At 44.3% G+C, this 15,052-nt stretch overlaps 7 protein-coding genes across 7 annotated transcripts; 4 read left to right on the top strand and 3 right to left on the bottom strand.

The window, feature by feature from the left end:
• The first annotated feature begins 365 nt into the window (after window positions 1-365).
• On the top strand, window positions 366-1,745 carry TrAFT101_011661 (uncharacterized protein). The gene is made up of 3 exons (XM_066129327.1): window positions 366-1,110; window positions 1,191-1,466; window positions 1,535-1,745. Exons 1-3 carry the CDS (start codon window positions 374-376, stop codon window positions 1,644-1,646), a joined length of 1,125 nt encoding a protein of 374 aa, XP_065985459.1. The 5' UTR covers window positions 366-373; the 3' UTR covers window positions 1,647-1,745.
• TrAFT101_011660 (uncharacterized protein) lies at window positions 1,545-2,621 on the bottom strand (the record flags this gene model as incomplete). Its single annotated transcript, XM_024910722.2, has 2 exons — window positions 1,545-2,403; window positions 2,464-2,621. 2 exons carry the CDS (start codon window positions 2,619-2,621, stop codon window positions 1,692-1,694), a joined length of 870 nt encoding a protein of 289 aa, XP_024757913.2. The 3' UTR covers window positions 1,545-1,691.
• Window positions 2,622-4,529: 1,908 nt separating this feature from the next.
• Window positions 4,530-5,430, top strand: TrAFT101_011659 (uncharacterized protein). The gene is made up of 2 exons (XM_024902717.2): window positions 4,530-4,717; window positions 4,786-5,430. The coding sequence occupies exons 1-2, from the start codon at window positions 4,599-4,601 to the stop codon at window positions 5,078-5,080; spliced, it is 414 nt and encodes a 137-aa protein (XP_024757914.1). The 5' UTR covers window positions 4,530-4,598; the 3' UTR covers window positions 5,081-5,430.
• Window positions 5,431-6,277: 847 nt separating this feature from the next.
• On the bottom strand, window positions 6,278-8,415 carry TrAFT101_011658 (uncharacterized protein). Its single transcript, XM_066129326.1, has one exon. It carries the CDS (start codon window positions 8,248-8,250, stop codon window positions 6,400-6,402), a length of 1,851 nt encoding a protein of 616 aa, XP_065985458.1. The 5' UTR covers window positions 8,251-8,415; the 3' UTR covers window positions 6,278-6,399.
• A 778-nt stretch (window positions 8,416-9,193) lies between these two features.
• On the bottom strand, window positions 9,194-10,163 carry TrAFT101_011657 (uncharacterized protein). The gene is made up of 2 exons (XM_066129325.1): window positions 10,031-10,163; window positions 9,194-9,961 (listed from the first exon to the last, which is right to left on the bottom strand). The coding sequence occupies exons 1-2, from the start codon at window positions 10,098-10,100 to the stop codon at window positions 9,645-9,647; spliced, it is 387 nt and encodes a 128-aa protein (XP_065985457.1). The 5' UTR covers window positions 10,101-10,163; the 3' UTR covers window positions 9,194-9,644.
• A 410-nt stretch (window positions 10,164-10,573) lies between these two features.
• TrAFT101_011656 (uncharacterized protein) lies at window positions 10,574-13,065 on the top strand. The gene has a single exon (XM_024908622.2). It carries the CDS (start codon window positions 10,773-10,775, stop codon window positions 12,954-12,956), a length of 2,184 nt encoding a protein of 727 aa, XP_024757916.2. The 5' UTR covers window positions 10,574-10,772; the 3' UTR covers window positions 12,957-13,065.
• Window positions 13,066-13,700: 635 nt separating this feature from the next.
• TrAFT101_011655 (uncharacterized protein) lies at window positions 13,701-15,028 on the top strand. The gene is made up of 3 exons (XM_066129324.1): window positions 13,701-13,850; window positions 13,906-14,428; window positions 14,492-15,028. Exons 1-3 carry the CDS (start codon window positions 13,830-13,832, stop codon window positions 14,827-14,829), a joined length of 882 nt encoding a protein of 293 aa, XP_065985456.1. The 5' UTR covers window positions 13,701-13,829; the 3' UTR covers window positions 14,830-15,028.
• Window positions 15,029-15,052: the final 24 nt, after the last annotated feature.

The following is a 15,052-nucleotide window of genomic DNA, read 5'->3' as shown; positions in this document are numbered from 1 at the left end:
TGCCTGTTACTCTTTAACTCATCAACTCAATGTATGGACAATAATGTGAAGAGACTCGACCAAACATTTAAATCGCCCCTAGCATTTTCCCCAGCTGCACTTAGCCTTTTTAGGCTACCGCTCTCCCATTGGCCAGCATCTAAGCTTGCGACGCTCGCGATACCTAATTAAGACACTGCTCTCCTGATAGCCATGGCAATATATCCCAATCTGCGATTGTATGCTGTCTTGGCTTAGCGAATGCCACATCTTTATAGCATCAATCCAAGGATTGGCGGACTTTGCAATTTTCAAAGGGCCGGAGATTACACAAATTCCGGATGGCGATGAAATTATTCTTGGCCTCTGCCATGTCAAACGGCTATAAAAAAGAATGGAAGTGAGAGGTGTTGATTCTGATTTTCAGCTTCAATACTATCTTACAAACTCCACTTCCAAGTTATATTCAAAAGATTCAGAAAAGCACTTTTCGTGTCGTTGCTCATCGCTTTATACAGCAAAAATGTCTGACCAGAAAAACATGTCTGCCAACGAACGCGCTATGATCCAGAAACGAGAGCTTCCGCTCTTTATCACCAAAGAACTCTGCGCAGGCCGAACTTATATCGTCACTGGTGCCAATATCGGCCTTGGGCTAGAAGCTGCTCGCCACTTAGTCGGCATTGGGGCCGAAAAAGTCATTATGGCAGTGCGCAATCTTGATGCCGGCGAGGAGGCTAAAAAGGACATTGAGGAGTCAACGGGAATCAAGGGCGTTGCTGAGGTCTGGCATCTAGACCTCACTAGTTTCGCATCTGTCCGTGGATTTGCTTCCAAGGCCATTGAGACACTTGGGCGCATCGAGGCTGTCATTGAAAATGCGGCTGTTGCCACCAACGCTGGGAGGGCGGAAGGCCACCACTTAACATTGACAGTTAATGTTATCAGCACCCTTCTTCTGGCCATTCTTCTGCTTCCTAAACTGCGCTCAGATGCGTCCAAGTTTGGATATAATCCACGCATAAGCATTGTCACTAGCGGTACTGCTCTTGATTTAGGAGGATATTGGCCAACAATTGCCGAGGATTCGATGGCGAACATGGATGCAGATAATGATTTGGGAATGAAGAGGTAGGTCAAGAGCCTTTTTTCCTACCTGTTGAACACTTCCTGCTACTGGATTTTGCATTTAATAACAAGGGTTACTCTAGCTATCCTGCATCGAAATTGATGGAGATCTTTGCAGTCCGTGAGATTGCAAAGCTACTTCCGGTTGCTCGCGGCGGTGTAATCATTAACTCAATCAACCCGGGCCTATGTGTGACTAACCTCTCACGAAACGCACCACAGGAACTCAAGGATCGCTTAAAGGACATGTGGGAAAAGAGTGGTCGAACTGCTGAATGCGGTAGTCGGACACTTCTAGCCGGAGCCGTTGGAGGCAAAGACAGCCACGGCTCCTATATGGATGACTGCGTACCATCAGAGTAAGTGTCTTTAAATACGTTGAATGTTTCTTTAATATTGTTTGTTTATATACTGATACAGATAATAGCAACTTATTGCCGGACTGGATGGATGCGAAAGCAAACAAGCAAGCCTGGGATAGCATTGTCAGAGAGCTTGAGAAAATTGAGCCAGGCTCTGTTTCAAAGGCTCTCGAGTAAGATTGCAAAAAGCCGATAAGACAGATACATAGTCTTGTATGGGTTTCATAAGGCCGATTGAATACCTCCATAGTGAGAGACTCTGTAGTATAATGCCAAACTTTCCTTTTCATAAAAATCGTTGATCCAAGGGAATTTTGATAGAGCTCCCATAATGCCTCCCCAAGTGTCTAGTTGCAGCATCTGCATTATTTCCCAAGTCTTGGGGATGAGCCAGGTGTCATGGCTGGGATCTTGTAAAATAACAGCAGCTCCCAAGAATAAAAGCCATAAGAGAAGCTCTTGGTCCTCGCCATTTGACTCTAAGCTAGCTTCCATCTGGATCATCTTAGATAAGATGGAGTTCTCTGTTACGCGACGATCAAGGCCGCATAAGAAAGAGCTAATTATCGTTAAGAGGCCCAAATGTGCTATGCTTTGGCTGCGATTTAGGGATCGCGACAAGCTCAATGGAGCATACTTGAGAAGTTTATGACCGAGCCAGACGTGGCTTCTTAAAAATTCTGTCGTGGGTAGTTTTGAACGTTCTCCAGCGCTCGCCTCATTAACCAGCCTAGATAGGACTGCCACGCTATCCCAGAGCACACGAAGATCAGTTCCAAGTTGTTCTCGAAATCTCTGGTCAGATGTAGTGAAAGGAATGTTTAGATCTGATGTAGGAGATATAGCCAATCTTGCCATTGTCTTTGTATTCTCAAAGAGCTCGATATCCAATTTCGGAGATGATCCGAGTCGGAGCGCATAGTCAAGATCAGCTCTATACATTTTTAGCCGTTAAACCAATTTCCAACATGAACTGATAGCGTATATTTCCTACCGATATATTTTTTGCATAATTTCAGGCTTTTCCGAGCCAATGCGGTCCAAGCCGCCTCGCATCTCAATCATTTGATAAAGGCCCAAGAGGTGAATGATGCCGCGGTCGTAGCGACCACGAGTTGACTCATATGATGATAGGCTCATGACTACGGCCATTGTGGGATACGTAATTCTTTCGCCGCGAGATATGCGTTCATTGATTAGGCGGAAGACCTGAGGGATGTGATGAGTTGCAGAGATATTGGCTTGTGGCGAAGTTTTGGTGCATTCAAGAACTAAGGCTAAAGCGCAATGGTAGTCTACAAGTTTCAATTCCGTATGAGCTAGGCGGTGACAGTAAATAGAGGTGCATGCGACTTACATGCTTGGTCTGTGAATATTAGTTGTAGAAATAGTGAATGATTAATACTGGCTTGGGCAAGAGCTTTGGCCAAACTCGGTGCACTTCGGGGCGATCTCATGAAAGCCACAGCTATATGTAACATGAGTAATTGGTATTTTAACGGCATGGATTTCGTATCAACTAACCGTCGTACAAAAGCACCCTGTCTTTCTGGGCTACTTCAATAGGGAGGCTTAAGATAGATACGCTGTCGCCTATGATAGGCTCAACCGGTGGGAGCACGCCTTCAACGTCTCTGCGAGAATGAAACATGTCTTTACTGTCTTCATGGGACGTCCTTGTAGATACATGCCCAAGCCCAGTAGTGGTAGAAGGCTTGTCCGGAACTTGGCGTTCAAACGCTTTTACACGCGATGCCCGATTGATCTTGCGTCCAAGGTTCCACCCTTTTGCAGCACGATGGCGGATCAAGGACCTCGTGTCGCTATCAATATCTTTATTATTGTCAATAAATGTGAATTCCATGGCTCTGCTTCCTTGATTTGGCTGATATTGGCAGTGTAGAAATTGATTGTAGAAGGCTGTTCGGGGAAGAACACTATGCTAGTTGTGTCTCGGAGATAACAGCCGGCGCTAAAAGAGCAAAGTCCAGGAATGAGAACGGAGCATACAAATGTACTTTTTAGATTCCTGGCTCGTAAATAAATTCTGCTTCTAGCATAATCTCTCCCATATATAGGTTAGATATTAATTCATCTGCGATCTTAATTCTATAGAAGTCGAGTCGCGAATTCTTCAATTACACCTGCGCGCACGCTCCGGTCAGCGGATTTGCTCTACGATTACGAAGCAATCTCTAAAGGATGAAAGTAAATCCTTCAACTGCACATAAACTCACCATCATTCTCCCGTGCTACGTAGAGAGCTGCAGTTGGCAAGGCCACTGTGAGTGCTGACTTATTATGCAGGCCCCTTAAGCCGTTAAGCAACTGAGAGGTTCGAATTATAGCGTAAATGATATGTACCATGTCTAACCTCGGCAGGTCTGTGGTCTTTACTGAGTGGCTTTGTCACAATGAGATTGGGCCATTTGTGAACTTCTTTGGTAAAGCTAACGTTTCACAGAAAGTTGACATATGCGCCATCGACAACCAGAGCATTGTTCCAAGGGGATGCTGCCATAAACGGAAAACGTCTGATTGGGGAATTATATAGTAGTGAAACTTGCATGCGAGCACTTAAAGACAATAACGTGATTGATGCATAAGCTGAACAAAAAGCCGTTCTCACTGTCGAGGTCTACGCGAACAACTAACGGGTTTTATATCGGTTAATGTCCGCTGTATCAAAGTCGCCAGCCCCTTGAGTATAAGCGAAGTATAAGGGGCCCAGAAGGAGGTGATGATACTACAGGGTCTTGGTATCAAATACGAAGCGCTGCAATTGGGATTATTTAGCCCAATCTTTGCTCTATTAGCGTAAAAGGACAATAGGATAAAGGTATATCCCCCGGCTTTAACTACTAGGAATATATACTTGTCTCAGCTCAGTCTAAACAGAACAAAAAGTAAAACAAGACAGGCGTTTCATACATGTTTCGCTGCCACCCCAGCGCTACCGCAACCTAGCGCCAGGCAAACCTGTCAGTCATTTATAATAGTATATATACCCGCCTACGATTTGTCTAACCGACTGTTAATTGTTTCAATCACATTCAGTCTTTCTTCGTTTATATCTAATTGTCTAAATTGATTTTAGATTTTGATTTCTATAATATTTTAATCGTCAAAATGCATTATTCCTTTCCTCTTATCGCGCTTGCAACCATTATTTCCGCATCTCCTCTTCCTGCAAATACAAATGTGAATCCGAAAGCAATAACGTCAACTAAATGCACAGCCAAGCAAGTGTATGTTTACCGCAACTCTTCTCTAACCTTAAAACCTTTAATCAGAACTTCTATTAATTAAATCATAGAACTATCAATAGCCATGATATCAATGTTGCCCTCCTCTCTATTTGCGGAGGCATTGCAGGCAAAATTGAGCAATGCCAGGGAAATCCTACGAACACAACCGGCGCATCGGGGGGCGCATTTCTGTCATTAGAAGCTGCGACTCCGGGACAAACAATTGATATTACAAAGGGCCGGTGGGAAGGATGCATGCGTGCTGCTAGAGCCGTATGTGGAGATAGCCCATTCACAAGCACATGCATCGGCGGCGCTGATATAAACAGAGGAAATGTCAACTTTTCTCTGGCTGCGCAATAAAAAGTTAGGAAGCATAATACTTACATATAATAACATACCAGCTGGTCTGGTATCTGCAACTGGAAGCGTATTCGCAGGATTACATCCCTATGTATTTAGGGCCAATCCCAGCACCAGATTTTCTTATGCACCTAAAAGATCTGGAACTTACAATACGATACAGTCTTTCCACAGTGCTCATTGTAGCAAACTGGGCCAAATTAGATCTCGTGTTTTTATTGTAAGCTTATGTATTCTTTATAAAAAGAGCTCTCACCATTCATCAATGCTACCCACTAAACCCGTCTTCACATCAACTCTAGCCTAAAAGTTACCTCAGATATATTTAATTCATTCTTTCAGTGGACGCGCCGCTCTGTTACTCCATTTTCTCTCTAAAAGTAACATGAGGCCATCAACCACATTAATCTTTACGGACCACGCTAAAGAATCAGTCCACTATTTAAGTTCGATTGTGTGGGCGTGACGGCGTTGCGTTACATGCAGATTTTGGAACTAGATGCTTGAGGTACGTATATCTTCCATTCGGTCACGGGCCGCTGCATGAAGTCGGACCAGGCTCATGGTGCTTTCGGTATGTACCGAGATGAACATGTTAGGCGGTCTTGGCTCCTAATATCTCCAATGTAGGGTTGACTTCAGTGATAGTGATGATCATAATGCATCTTATTAAACGACCGAAGTAACTTGTAAGCTTGAATTTTCTATCCTAGAATAATAATTGAGTAGTAAACTAGTGGTGGTAAAATTGATCAGTATTAAAGATCTTGATGATAAGAGTCATTGTCATTGGGAAAGGAATGACAGAAAGATACGTATGAACCAATACGCCGAATATACTTGAAGCATAACGTGAAGCATAAAGCAAGACTAAATGATCTATTGATTGCGATATTTCAATGTTCATACTCCATTATGACGCACCGTAACCTAACAGACAGCAATCCAAGTGTGGAAAGTAGGAAGTGTTGAAAATGTGGCTTGAGAACTTCAGGCATGCTTTTACCCGGTTTTATTTGTTCACAGATATTTATAAATGCGCCAGAAAGACAAACTTTCATCTCTGAACCTTGACATGCCGCGATGTCACAAACAGAAGGCATTGGACTAGATGCAAACGCTGGATATGATCCCATATCTGTCACAATCGAGATTAATACACGGAAGATTAATAAATGATTATTCATTCAGAGATGTGGACTGAGCTGTCAGATATGACAATAATATACCCTAACCCCCGTTCTTATCTCTATATTAAAAGATCTATTCCAAGATTATATCCTATTTTGCGGATAATTGGATTAATAAAAGGCTCTCAACTACCGTCCATTTCTATAGCGACCGGACATAAGAAGCGATAGAATATCACTGTCAACCCCGGAACTTGCCTTGCTTGGTTGTCTGCGTGCAAGGGCCGAAGACCCCTTAGGTTGGCTGCCCTCTTCATCGCTTTCCATCTCTTCAGAGCCTTCATCTTGACTGTCCTCTTCTTCAATTTCCATCTCTTCGGAGCCTTCGACCTGACTGCCTTCATCACTATCCAATTCTTGGGATCCCTCTGCTTGGCTGCCTTCTTCATCACTTTCCAACTCTTGGGATCCCTCAGCCTGACTGCCTTCATCACTATCCAATTCGTGGGATCCCTCTGCTTGGCTGCCTTCTTCATCACTTTCCAACTCTTGGGATCCCTCAGCCTGACTGCCTTCATCACTATCCAATTCTTGGGATCCCTCTGCTTGGCTGCCTTCTTCATCACTTTCCAACTCTTGAGAATCCTCATCTTGGCTTTCCTCTTCATCACTGCTCAATTCTTGAGATCTCAATCGGTACCTAGGAGATTCATTTACATTTGTCGCCTCTAACGCATGGACTGTCCTCGCTAAAGGGGCTGCTTGGGGCTGTTTCCTTTTAGAGAGAGTTCTTGTAAAATTTTCATCATCCTGAGCTCTAGAGAGCGTCTTTTTGGTATTGAGAGAATATGAAAGCCGGGCGCTCGTTTTTTGGATAGCGGTCACCGTTTTGCTAACGGCAAAAACATCAGAGGCGTCATTTAATCGATCATCGTCACTGATATCCTTCTTTAGCTCACTCATTGAAAAGCGAAACGTCGATTTAAGAATGGTTTTTCCCCTTGGCGATAGCTTACACGTCTTCCGATTGATGATATATACGGGCTTTCGGAGCCACGATTCCGCACATTCAACTGTATCACGTACCTCTTTTTCAGACGTAAGAAACCACTCATCATGTGTGCCCTTACAATGCGGACAGTCAGTAACTTGGATATTTTTATGGCTCAAAACGGCATGAACAATTCTTTCCGCTTGCCGGACACCACGAAAAGGTTGGCTTTCATAGATGATCCTTGTATCGATTCCATAACAGTTACCAGGCTGCTTGTGCCTCTGTTCCGCGGACTGCCTTGAGAACCCGATCTTGAATATACCAGGTATACTGGTATGCCCATAGATGTATAGAATTCCTCTATACATGCTTCTGGGACCAAGAGGTTTCTCTATTGTCTTGTATATTTTGGGAACGTCATATGCTGCACCTTGATCCGGGAGTTCCACATCGCCAAGTTTCTTCCAGTCGATTTCTAGTTCTTCGGCTTTGACATAATAGCCATTATTCATATTTCTGGTGGCATTTCGTGCCTTAGTTTCAATAGACAAATTCTTCATCTCCTCTTCGATACTCAGATCTGACCCTGATTCATTGTATTCTTGAGTGCCAAGAACGGGGCTAGAAGGCGCGGGAGATTCCACGATGCTAGCTTCAGTCCAAGTATCCAGAGAATCACTAGAAGATATTGGCGATATATTTGATGAAAAGTTTGAAACATCTGCGATCCGTTGCGTTTTCCATTCGTCGAAGGCGTCAAGTACGCCCTGACCGTGAACATAGCAATGTGTAAGAGTGATAAATTTTCTCATCTGGCCATAGACACTCTGAATCTCGCTGTACTCTGTGATATGTCGAAAATCAGACAGGATTTGGGCTGCTTCTTTTTGGCTATTCTTGCTTAATGGCTTTTTGCATCTGTTGGACTTTTGGGTATAAGCTCGACATTGCTTGTAGTCGGTTTTATTTAGGCTTGGAGGAAAGCTGATATCTTTCTGAATTTTGGCAAGTTCCTTGAAAACTGGTCGGACTGTCATACTGGCCATATGGAAGTAAAACTGTTTTCAATTTTTTTAAATGACTGTTTGACTTGTTGCTATTGTAAATGAATGGAATCTGTCGAAATTGATATAAAGAAAAGAGAACGAGGCTATGCCGGTAAATATAGTGCCGTTAGTTGTTAGCGTCGCTAGCTCCAGCCTGTATTATCATGTTCACGTGCTCTGCAATACAAGGCGTTTACGCCTTGGTGAAAGGCTGCCTGGATATAACAGGGAGGGGAGGTTTTAAAAGACTACTAATCGAAATAGGAAACTCATTTCAAGGAAATATATGTACGGTAAATCATTGCTAAAATTACATAGGACGGCAACTCCGTACTGTCTGCCACGGTTAATCCATATTGGGATCACTGCCTACACATATGAAGCAGCCTATGGATATTTTAGCCCTGCAGTAGGAACGAAATACTGTCACATGTTTCACACAAGGTTAAAAATGCGCATTTTGCCCAACATCTAGCAAATTGCGGGCCAAGGTTAAGGAATTTAGTATTGCGCCAATGATGAATACATGGTGGAGAATCCTCGTGAAATGAGGCGGATTTCTGGCTATATATTGTCTCTCTTATGATTATCATGTACCATTATCTTCATCTATAATGCCTAGCTATACTATAGAGAATCTCTATCAGCAGAAATCTCCTCAAAAACCTTAGTGTTGTTTGTATTGTCATAAACTACAACAGCAATCTTAAAATATAGCTAGCAGGTGAATCGCGTTTCTATTGAATATGCCACGTTACGAAGATACTACGAAGGAGATGGAAATATATAAATTAAAGTCAATCGACAGAAGAATAAACCAAGAAACCCGAGGAGATTTCGATATCCGTAGAGCCAGCCGCAATCGACATAGCGGCCTCCCTTTCGTCCATGTACGCACAGCTACATGTAAGCAAGAAACAGCACAAAATGCTACAATGGATTTCCAGAAATTGCTTTAGTTTAATTAAAAGGCTCTCATTATGGAGCCGGAATCATAAATGATTTCGAAAATATTCCTATGCATTTTCCAATATAGAAGCTCCATGAGGAAAAGACTTACAGCCATTCTTCTGGCACTGCCACCCTGCGACAGGGATCGACCAACAACATAGACCTCCCCCGCAGACACTAGCCCGCAATCGCACAGAAGCTGGATATCTGCGACACCAGCATGAGCAACTAGAAACCCATTCCCTGGGCCGATTCTCTACTTGGGTGTCTTGTTCCCGCTCAACGGTCTGTTACTTGGCGGACGGCCGTCCTTAGCGCCGGGCCGCTCATAAGTGGCCTGAAATTAGTACAACGTGGAAGTGGACATATCTAGTATGCTAATGCCGCTGCGGGTATAGCTGGTCCCGGGACGTCGAAAATAGCATCTGATAACGCCGGGCTCTTTAGAATACCCGGACCATGGAGGCCACGGGAAAGCCGCCCTGGTTGTAGTTCTCTGAGGCGCTGTGGCGTAGCTGACATGCAGTAGCGTGTTGCATTTCGCGTCGACGAAGGACCAACAACGATTCTTCAATCCCAGGAAAACCGGCTCCTTGTAATAGAATGCGGTCTTCGTTGTTGGTCGCGTTGTGGCCTTCAAGGGGGGGGACGTCAAATGGTTGCCTCTTTTTGCCTGGGCAAAGTTGCGCCATCCTAGGAGCTGAGAGCAAGTGGCGCCATCGCTGAGCCGCAACCCCTCTGGCAGAAGCTCTTTTGTTCACTAGGAGCATTCTAAGAAAAGAACATGAAATCATGGCACAGCTCGTTGAGAAGCGGGGTTTTACTATACCTATTGCGCTGGCTGTAGGTTTGAAATCACGCAACAGAATAGTACATGCGTGGGCAAAGAATAGAGCCATACAGTATTCGAGTATGCGTGTTACCAGCAAAGAAAACGAATAGTGCGGGATCTGGACTTTTTGCTCTCGGACCTACGGAATACAGGCCTAGATGATCGACACTAAACGAAGGGGACAACGTGGATAAGAACAAGATCGCTTATTGCAGCATCTGTAGTTCGCCGATCTCCGCACTAGCTGAAAGAAGGCTGAGCTGCTTCCGGAAAAGATGATCCCAGGCGCAAGCTGGAAACACGAACTTCGCGAGTAATTGCTACAGAGTAGTCGGTTAGCTATCTAAGAGGCAACCAGACTTAGATTATCTTCCCAGCAAGATTGGGGGCCGCAACTTGGAATACGGGGCGTCCGCTGTGCCAGAAACTGAATCTATTCCACTTTCAGCTCTTGGAAATAACGAGCTGCAGAAAACAGCCCACCGCCTATGATTCAGCCCATGCAGGACAGGGCTCGTGATCCTGCTGCAGAACACCACAACCAACATGCATATTTGCTGTTTCGCTACGCGCCCCCTCTTTGCTTCACAGCCTCACCCTCCCACCCATGGACAATTCATGGTCTCTATCTATATCTACTATCTACAGCTAGAAATGAAATCGAATGGTCAAGAAGAAAATCGTCAGCAAAACAAGCAGATTCACAAATAAGAATTAATAAAAAAAATCTCAGTTCAAAATGGCTTTCGAAAGCGAGCCCCAAAATCCCGTGTTCAAAGTATTGGCTGAAATACAGCGATACACCGACGTGTGCCCAAATCCTGAAGACTCGGACTTTTACACATGCCGGGCAATGAGGAAGGATGGAGGCCGTTGCCGAAATCCTCCCTGCACGCAACATGAACGATATCATAGTCCCAGCTTGATGTCGGAGTTCCGGAATATGACAGAATGTCCTGATACGGAGAGTTTCTATAATAAGTTAGAAACTTTTATTACCTATTCTCATTGCAAGAGATGGCATCGTTGGCCAGCCCTCGCATCTTTCGAGCGTTGGAAAAAGGAGCGAATCGCAGCCAGGTCCAATACCCGGCAACGGTACATGCCCGCTTCTCGACCTGCGGCACCAGCCAGACCGTCTACGCCTCCGCCAACTATACAACCAACAACTACGACAGTCATACAGCCTCTCACGGCGGCAGCTCTTCAGCAGCTACCATCCACTCCTACACGATTCGTACCTTCAACAGCTAGCGCGACATCTGACGGTGGCGATTCTGTCGATGACAGTATTCTGGAGACTCGCTCTGTCACCAGTAACGGATCGACGTTTCTAAGCTCCCTTCCTAATACCCCTCCGCGCAATGGACTTATTTCTGGCATGGAAATAGATGATATCGCGGAGGAAGTCATTATACAAGAAGATGGAGCTGATTGGACCGCTGCTAATGCCGCAAGGGCTAGAGCCAATGCAGACAATTCGCCTTCGCCAAGCAGCAAGTCTATTGCAGACGTAGACATGGATACCGTTGAAGAAATTGTTGCACCAGTAGATCTATCCAATAGGATATCTGCAAGCGCCGACAAGTTGACTGCTACTATCGAAAGACTTGCCACCTTCCTCGAGGAGAAAATCATTGAGAAAGAAGTCGCTTCTGAAAGGAAAGAAGTCGAGAGAGAAGACGTTATTGAAGAAGCTGCTGTTAACAAAGAAACTGTTATTAGCAATGAGACTGCTTCTGTGGAGACTATAAAAGAGACCATCACAAAACAAGAAACCGAAGAAAAAGATAATCTTGAAGAAGGCCATGAAAATGTGGTCGTCAAATACCAAATTAAGAGAAAAGCCGTGCCAGAAGCGAATGATGTTGGGAAGGTGCAAGATTTGGCTTCAACCTCAGACGTCCCTGATACAGTCGTAACAGAGGAGGATACTTCAGCAAAAGAAAAAGTCATTGATGGGCTTGGAATTATTAGCCTACACCGCAATGGCTCACTAAGAGATCACTCACCGGTATTCCAAGTAATTAACAGTCATCCCACCGTTGACAAGATGAAAGAAGGTGTTGTATACATCCTTGAGCATAAAGACAACCCTTCGCTTTTCAAGATCGGATGGTCAAGCAAGAGCGCTGAAGAGAGATTAAAGCAGCCTAACAACTGCTACGGGATCAACACAAAAGTCATTTACGAAACTCAAAGGTTCGCCGGCGCTCCCCACGCTGAAAAACTCGCTCAGGTTATTCTCCGGCACGCTAATATTCGCGTTCTATCATGCGAGAAGTGCAAAGGGGGCCATAGAGAGTGGTTTTCAGCGAATGGAGAAACTGTACGTCGAACGGTTATGCAGGTTGAAGAATTTGTTCAGATGCCCGCATACACGCTACAAGATGGTGAATACAAATTATCGCCAGAAGCATACAGTCGCGTGGTAAGACAGATGTGCGACTTTTCCATAGACAAGATGGGGGAGCTCATGCACGGAAAAATTGGAGTCAATGAAGCAGCGAAGTCAACCATTGTGCTGTGTGAAACTATATCTCTGGCCCCCATCGCACCACCCGAAATATCTCGCCCCAGTACCACAGGCGGATTTTTCGAGATGCAGGAAGCCAATGAGAGTTTTGCTTCATTATCTTCGCAGACAAGCGGGTCAAAAGCTCGACTGTCAGCGGGAACAAAAGTCGCGAGAAAGTTGAAACACTTCGTAGCGGCCAAAAACACAGTCAAAGAGTATTTGACTCGGTCTCGAGGAACAACACCCGAGGTGGAAGGCAATGAAAAGCGAGCAATTGGTTCGGTCTTTGTGGATTTGAAGGATAAGGCGCGTGGTATTGGCACAAAAGCGCGGCAAGATGTTCGGGAATTTCGAAGAGATTTCAAGGAAGAACTACGCCGCAAAAACGATGATGAGGCTGAGTGATGCTCACAAGGCAGATTGCGTGTAAAAGTGGAAGAGGTGGAAAAATAGTTATATTTGATATCATAGCGGTTTGGTGTTTATAACGTGTAAATTTGCATGTACAGAGTTTTTCTTAGTCGCAGCTCAGACGCACAAGACTTTTCATACAATGTTTCGTCAATTGACACTTCAAAGCATCAATGGCCATATTTCACAGCACATATAGAGCTGTATAGATATATTAGCCAAGTCACCGTTGTCCGGTTGCCTCGTTTAGGCTGGCACGCCCCCATCCGCTACATTTGCCTTGTAAAGACAGGATACATTATAGGCTTGGCCAAAAATAAAACACCGCTCATCTCGGTGATCATATTCGTCCAATAAAACAGCGACACGCATAACTTCAGCCTTGCTGTTTATGCAGATCCACCCTGTAAGGACGCCGACTTGACGTCTCTTCCATGTAAGCCGAACATAGGATAATTGTAACTTCCCTATATTCTCAATTAGCATATTAATTATTGTTCTAACCTATTATGCACGGTAAGCAAAGGTGCTGTCCTGTATCTAACTTGAGTGGGCAGAGAGCTAGTTAAGACTAACCAAGAGGCGGACGTCAAGTTGCCTCTTTATCGCCTAAGCGACCTTTGGGCACAAAATATGCACATTCATGGTTGCCTGATGATGATGATGCATTCTTAGGCGCTTGCATGCATAAAGGCATCTATATGCCTGAAGAATGAGGGTGAAGGGTTAAGGCTTGATTGCAAACACATATATAACGTTCTCTACTGGCGCCAGAGTTACATTTAACTTCCCATACTCTACAAAGCGGAAAAAAGACAGAGAAAGAAAGAAAGAAAGAAAGCAAGTACCAAACAAGTTTAATTATCAATGAAGGTCAAATCCAGAACGGTGAGCCAGTCATGCCCGGCTAGCTATTAATGTAGGATGCTAAGATAACATACAGGGTTCTTGCGTCGAGACAATAGCCATGACCAGAACCAACAGATTACTTGACCAGGCGCTCGAAAAAACTATTAAGATACAGAGCACAGGAAAAAATGTCCAGCCATCTCAAGATTTACATGAAGTTATGACGCAGCTTTCAAAAGCCAAAGACTATCTCAACGCAATTAAAAATATCAGTGGATTACAAAACCATGATTTCAGCGCCGAGATTGAAGCCGCTGCCGCAGTTCTTCAAGAGTGTGAATCGCTTTTTAACAAGCTTCCTTGCAATTCAATGAAACCCTCACAGGTTAGCCTGGAGTATGTTCGTTACGAAAAGCAGCTGAAACCCATGCAAGGCCATCTTGATAAGGCGCTGCAGCAAATCTCCTCACGGGTATTAGAAGCCCCGGTAGGCGTTAAAGGGGATCTTATTGAACTCAGTGTCCTTAATGATACCAATGCGAAAGTGGAGCCAGTTTTCAAGAAAAGTCTGGTACTTATGGACTTCTTAAAGGAAGAGGGGATGATTGATGGAAAAGGTAAATCATTCAGCACTGCTATTGAATTTTGAAGTTCATGATGCTTAACATGTATTGTATTAGGCTTGAATGAAACCATATCGCTGGGACCAGCCAAACTCGAGGCATTCAAATTCTCTGTCTCGCAGAAATCTAGCAGCGGCGAGACATCGCAGACGCCCAGCACTGAGAACAACTCTATAGAAGGGTTTACCAGAGCCATTATACAGGACAATACCGCTGGGGACAATATGAAAACTTTTACTGGTAATATTGGCTTTGACTCTGGCTATAAATCTTCATATACAGGCACTTCAACATTCCTCCGTAATAAGATAGGTAATGATGGAGCTTTGTTTACTGGGGATATCGGAGGCCAGGCCGCTGTGGAAATGATGAAAGGCATGTGGGGGGGTAAATAGCTTCCAGAGAGGATATACATAGCAGGAGGTTATCTCGGGAATAAGCATCTTATAGTGTAAATTAGGAGACTGCGACACCTGCAAAGTCATACATTGCAAAGCTTAGGTGCCTAGTATAGCACCCGTGTCAAGAATTGGTTTACACTAAATAGACTATTCGATGAATGTATGAGCTGAAGAGAGTCAACCACGCATTTATAGAGATAGCTATAATAACTAATTT

This window comes from Trichoderma asperellum, chromosome 7 (assembly GCF_020647865.1).
Source record: "Trichoderma asperellum chromosome 7, complete sequence".
In the NCBI taxonomy this organism is placed as follows: Eukaryota; Fungi; Ascomycota; class Sordariomycetes; order Hypocreales; family Hypocreaceae; genus Trichoderma; species Trichoderma asperellum.
This window is presented reverse-complemented; position numbering and strand designations above follow the sequence as displayed.

Coding starts and splice junctions, on each gene's coding strand:
- TrAFT101_011655 (XM_066129324.1), top strand. CDS start 13,830: ATGAAGGTCAAATCCAGAACG. Junction 13,851..13,905: donor TGAAGGTCAAATCCAGAACG/GTGAGCCAGTCA, acceptor GATAACATACAG/GGTTCTTGCGTCGAGACAAT. Junction 14,429..14,491: donor GGGGATGATTGATGGAAAAG/GTAAATCATTCA, acceptor GTATTGTATTAG/GCTTGAATGAAACCATATCG.
- TrAFT101_011657 (XM_066129325.1), bottom strand. CDS start 10,100: ATGGCTCTATTCTTTGCCCACGCATGTACTATTCTGTTGCGTGATTTC. Junction 9,962..10,030: donor ACCTACAGCCAGCGCAATAG/GTATAGTAAAAC, acceptor GAATGCTCCTAG/TGAACAAAAGAGCTTCTGCC.
- TrAFT101_011659 (XM_024902717.2), top strand. CDS start 4,599: ATGCATTATTCCTTTCCTCTTATCGCGCTTGCAACCATTATTTCCGCA. Junction 4,718..4,785: donor AAATGCACAGCCAAGCAAGT/GTATGTTTACCG, acceptor ATTAAATCATAG/AACTATCAATAGCCATGATA.
- TrAFT101_011658 (XM_066129326.1), bottom strand. CDS start 8,250: ATGGCCAGTATGACAGTCCGACCAGTTTTCAAGGAACTTGCCAAAATT.
- TrAFT101_011661 (XM_066129327.1), top strand. CDS start 374: ATGGAAGTGAGAGGTGTTGATTCTGATTTTCAGCTTCAATACTATCTT. Junction 1,111..1,190: donor AATGATTTGGGAATGAAGAG/GTAGGTCAAGAG, acceptor GGGTTACTCTAG/CTATCCTGCATCGAAATTGA. Junction 1,467..1,534: donor GATGACTGCGTACCATCAGA/GTAAGTGTCTTT, acceptor TACAGATAATAG/CAACTTATTGCCGGACTGGA.
- TrAFT101_011656 (XM_024908622.2), top strand. CDS start 10,773: ATGGCTTTCGAAAGCGAGCCCCAAAATCCCGTGTTCAAAGTATTGGCT.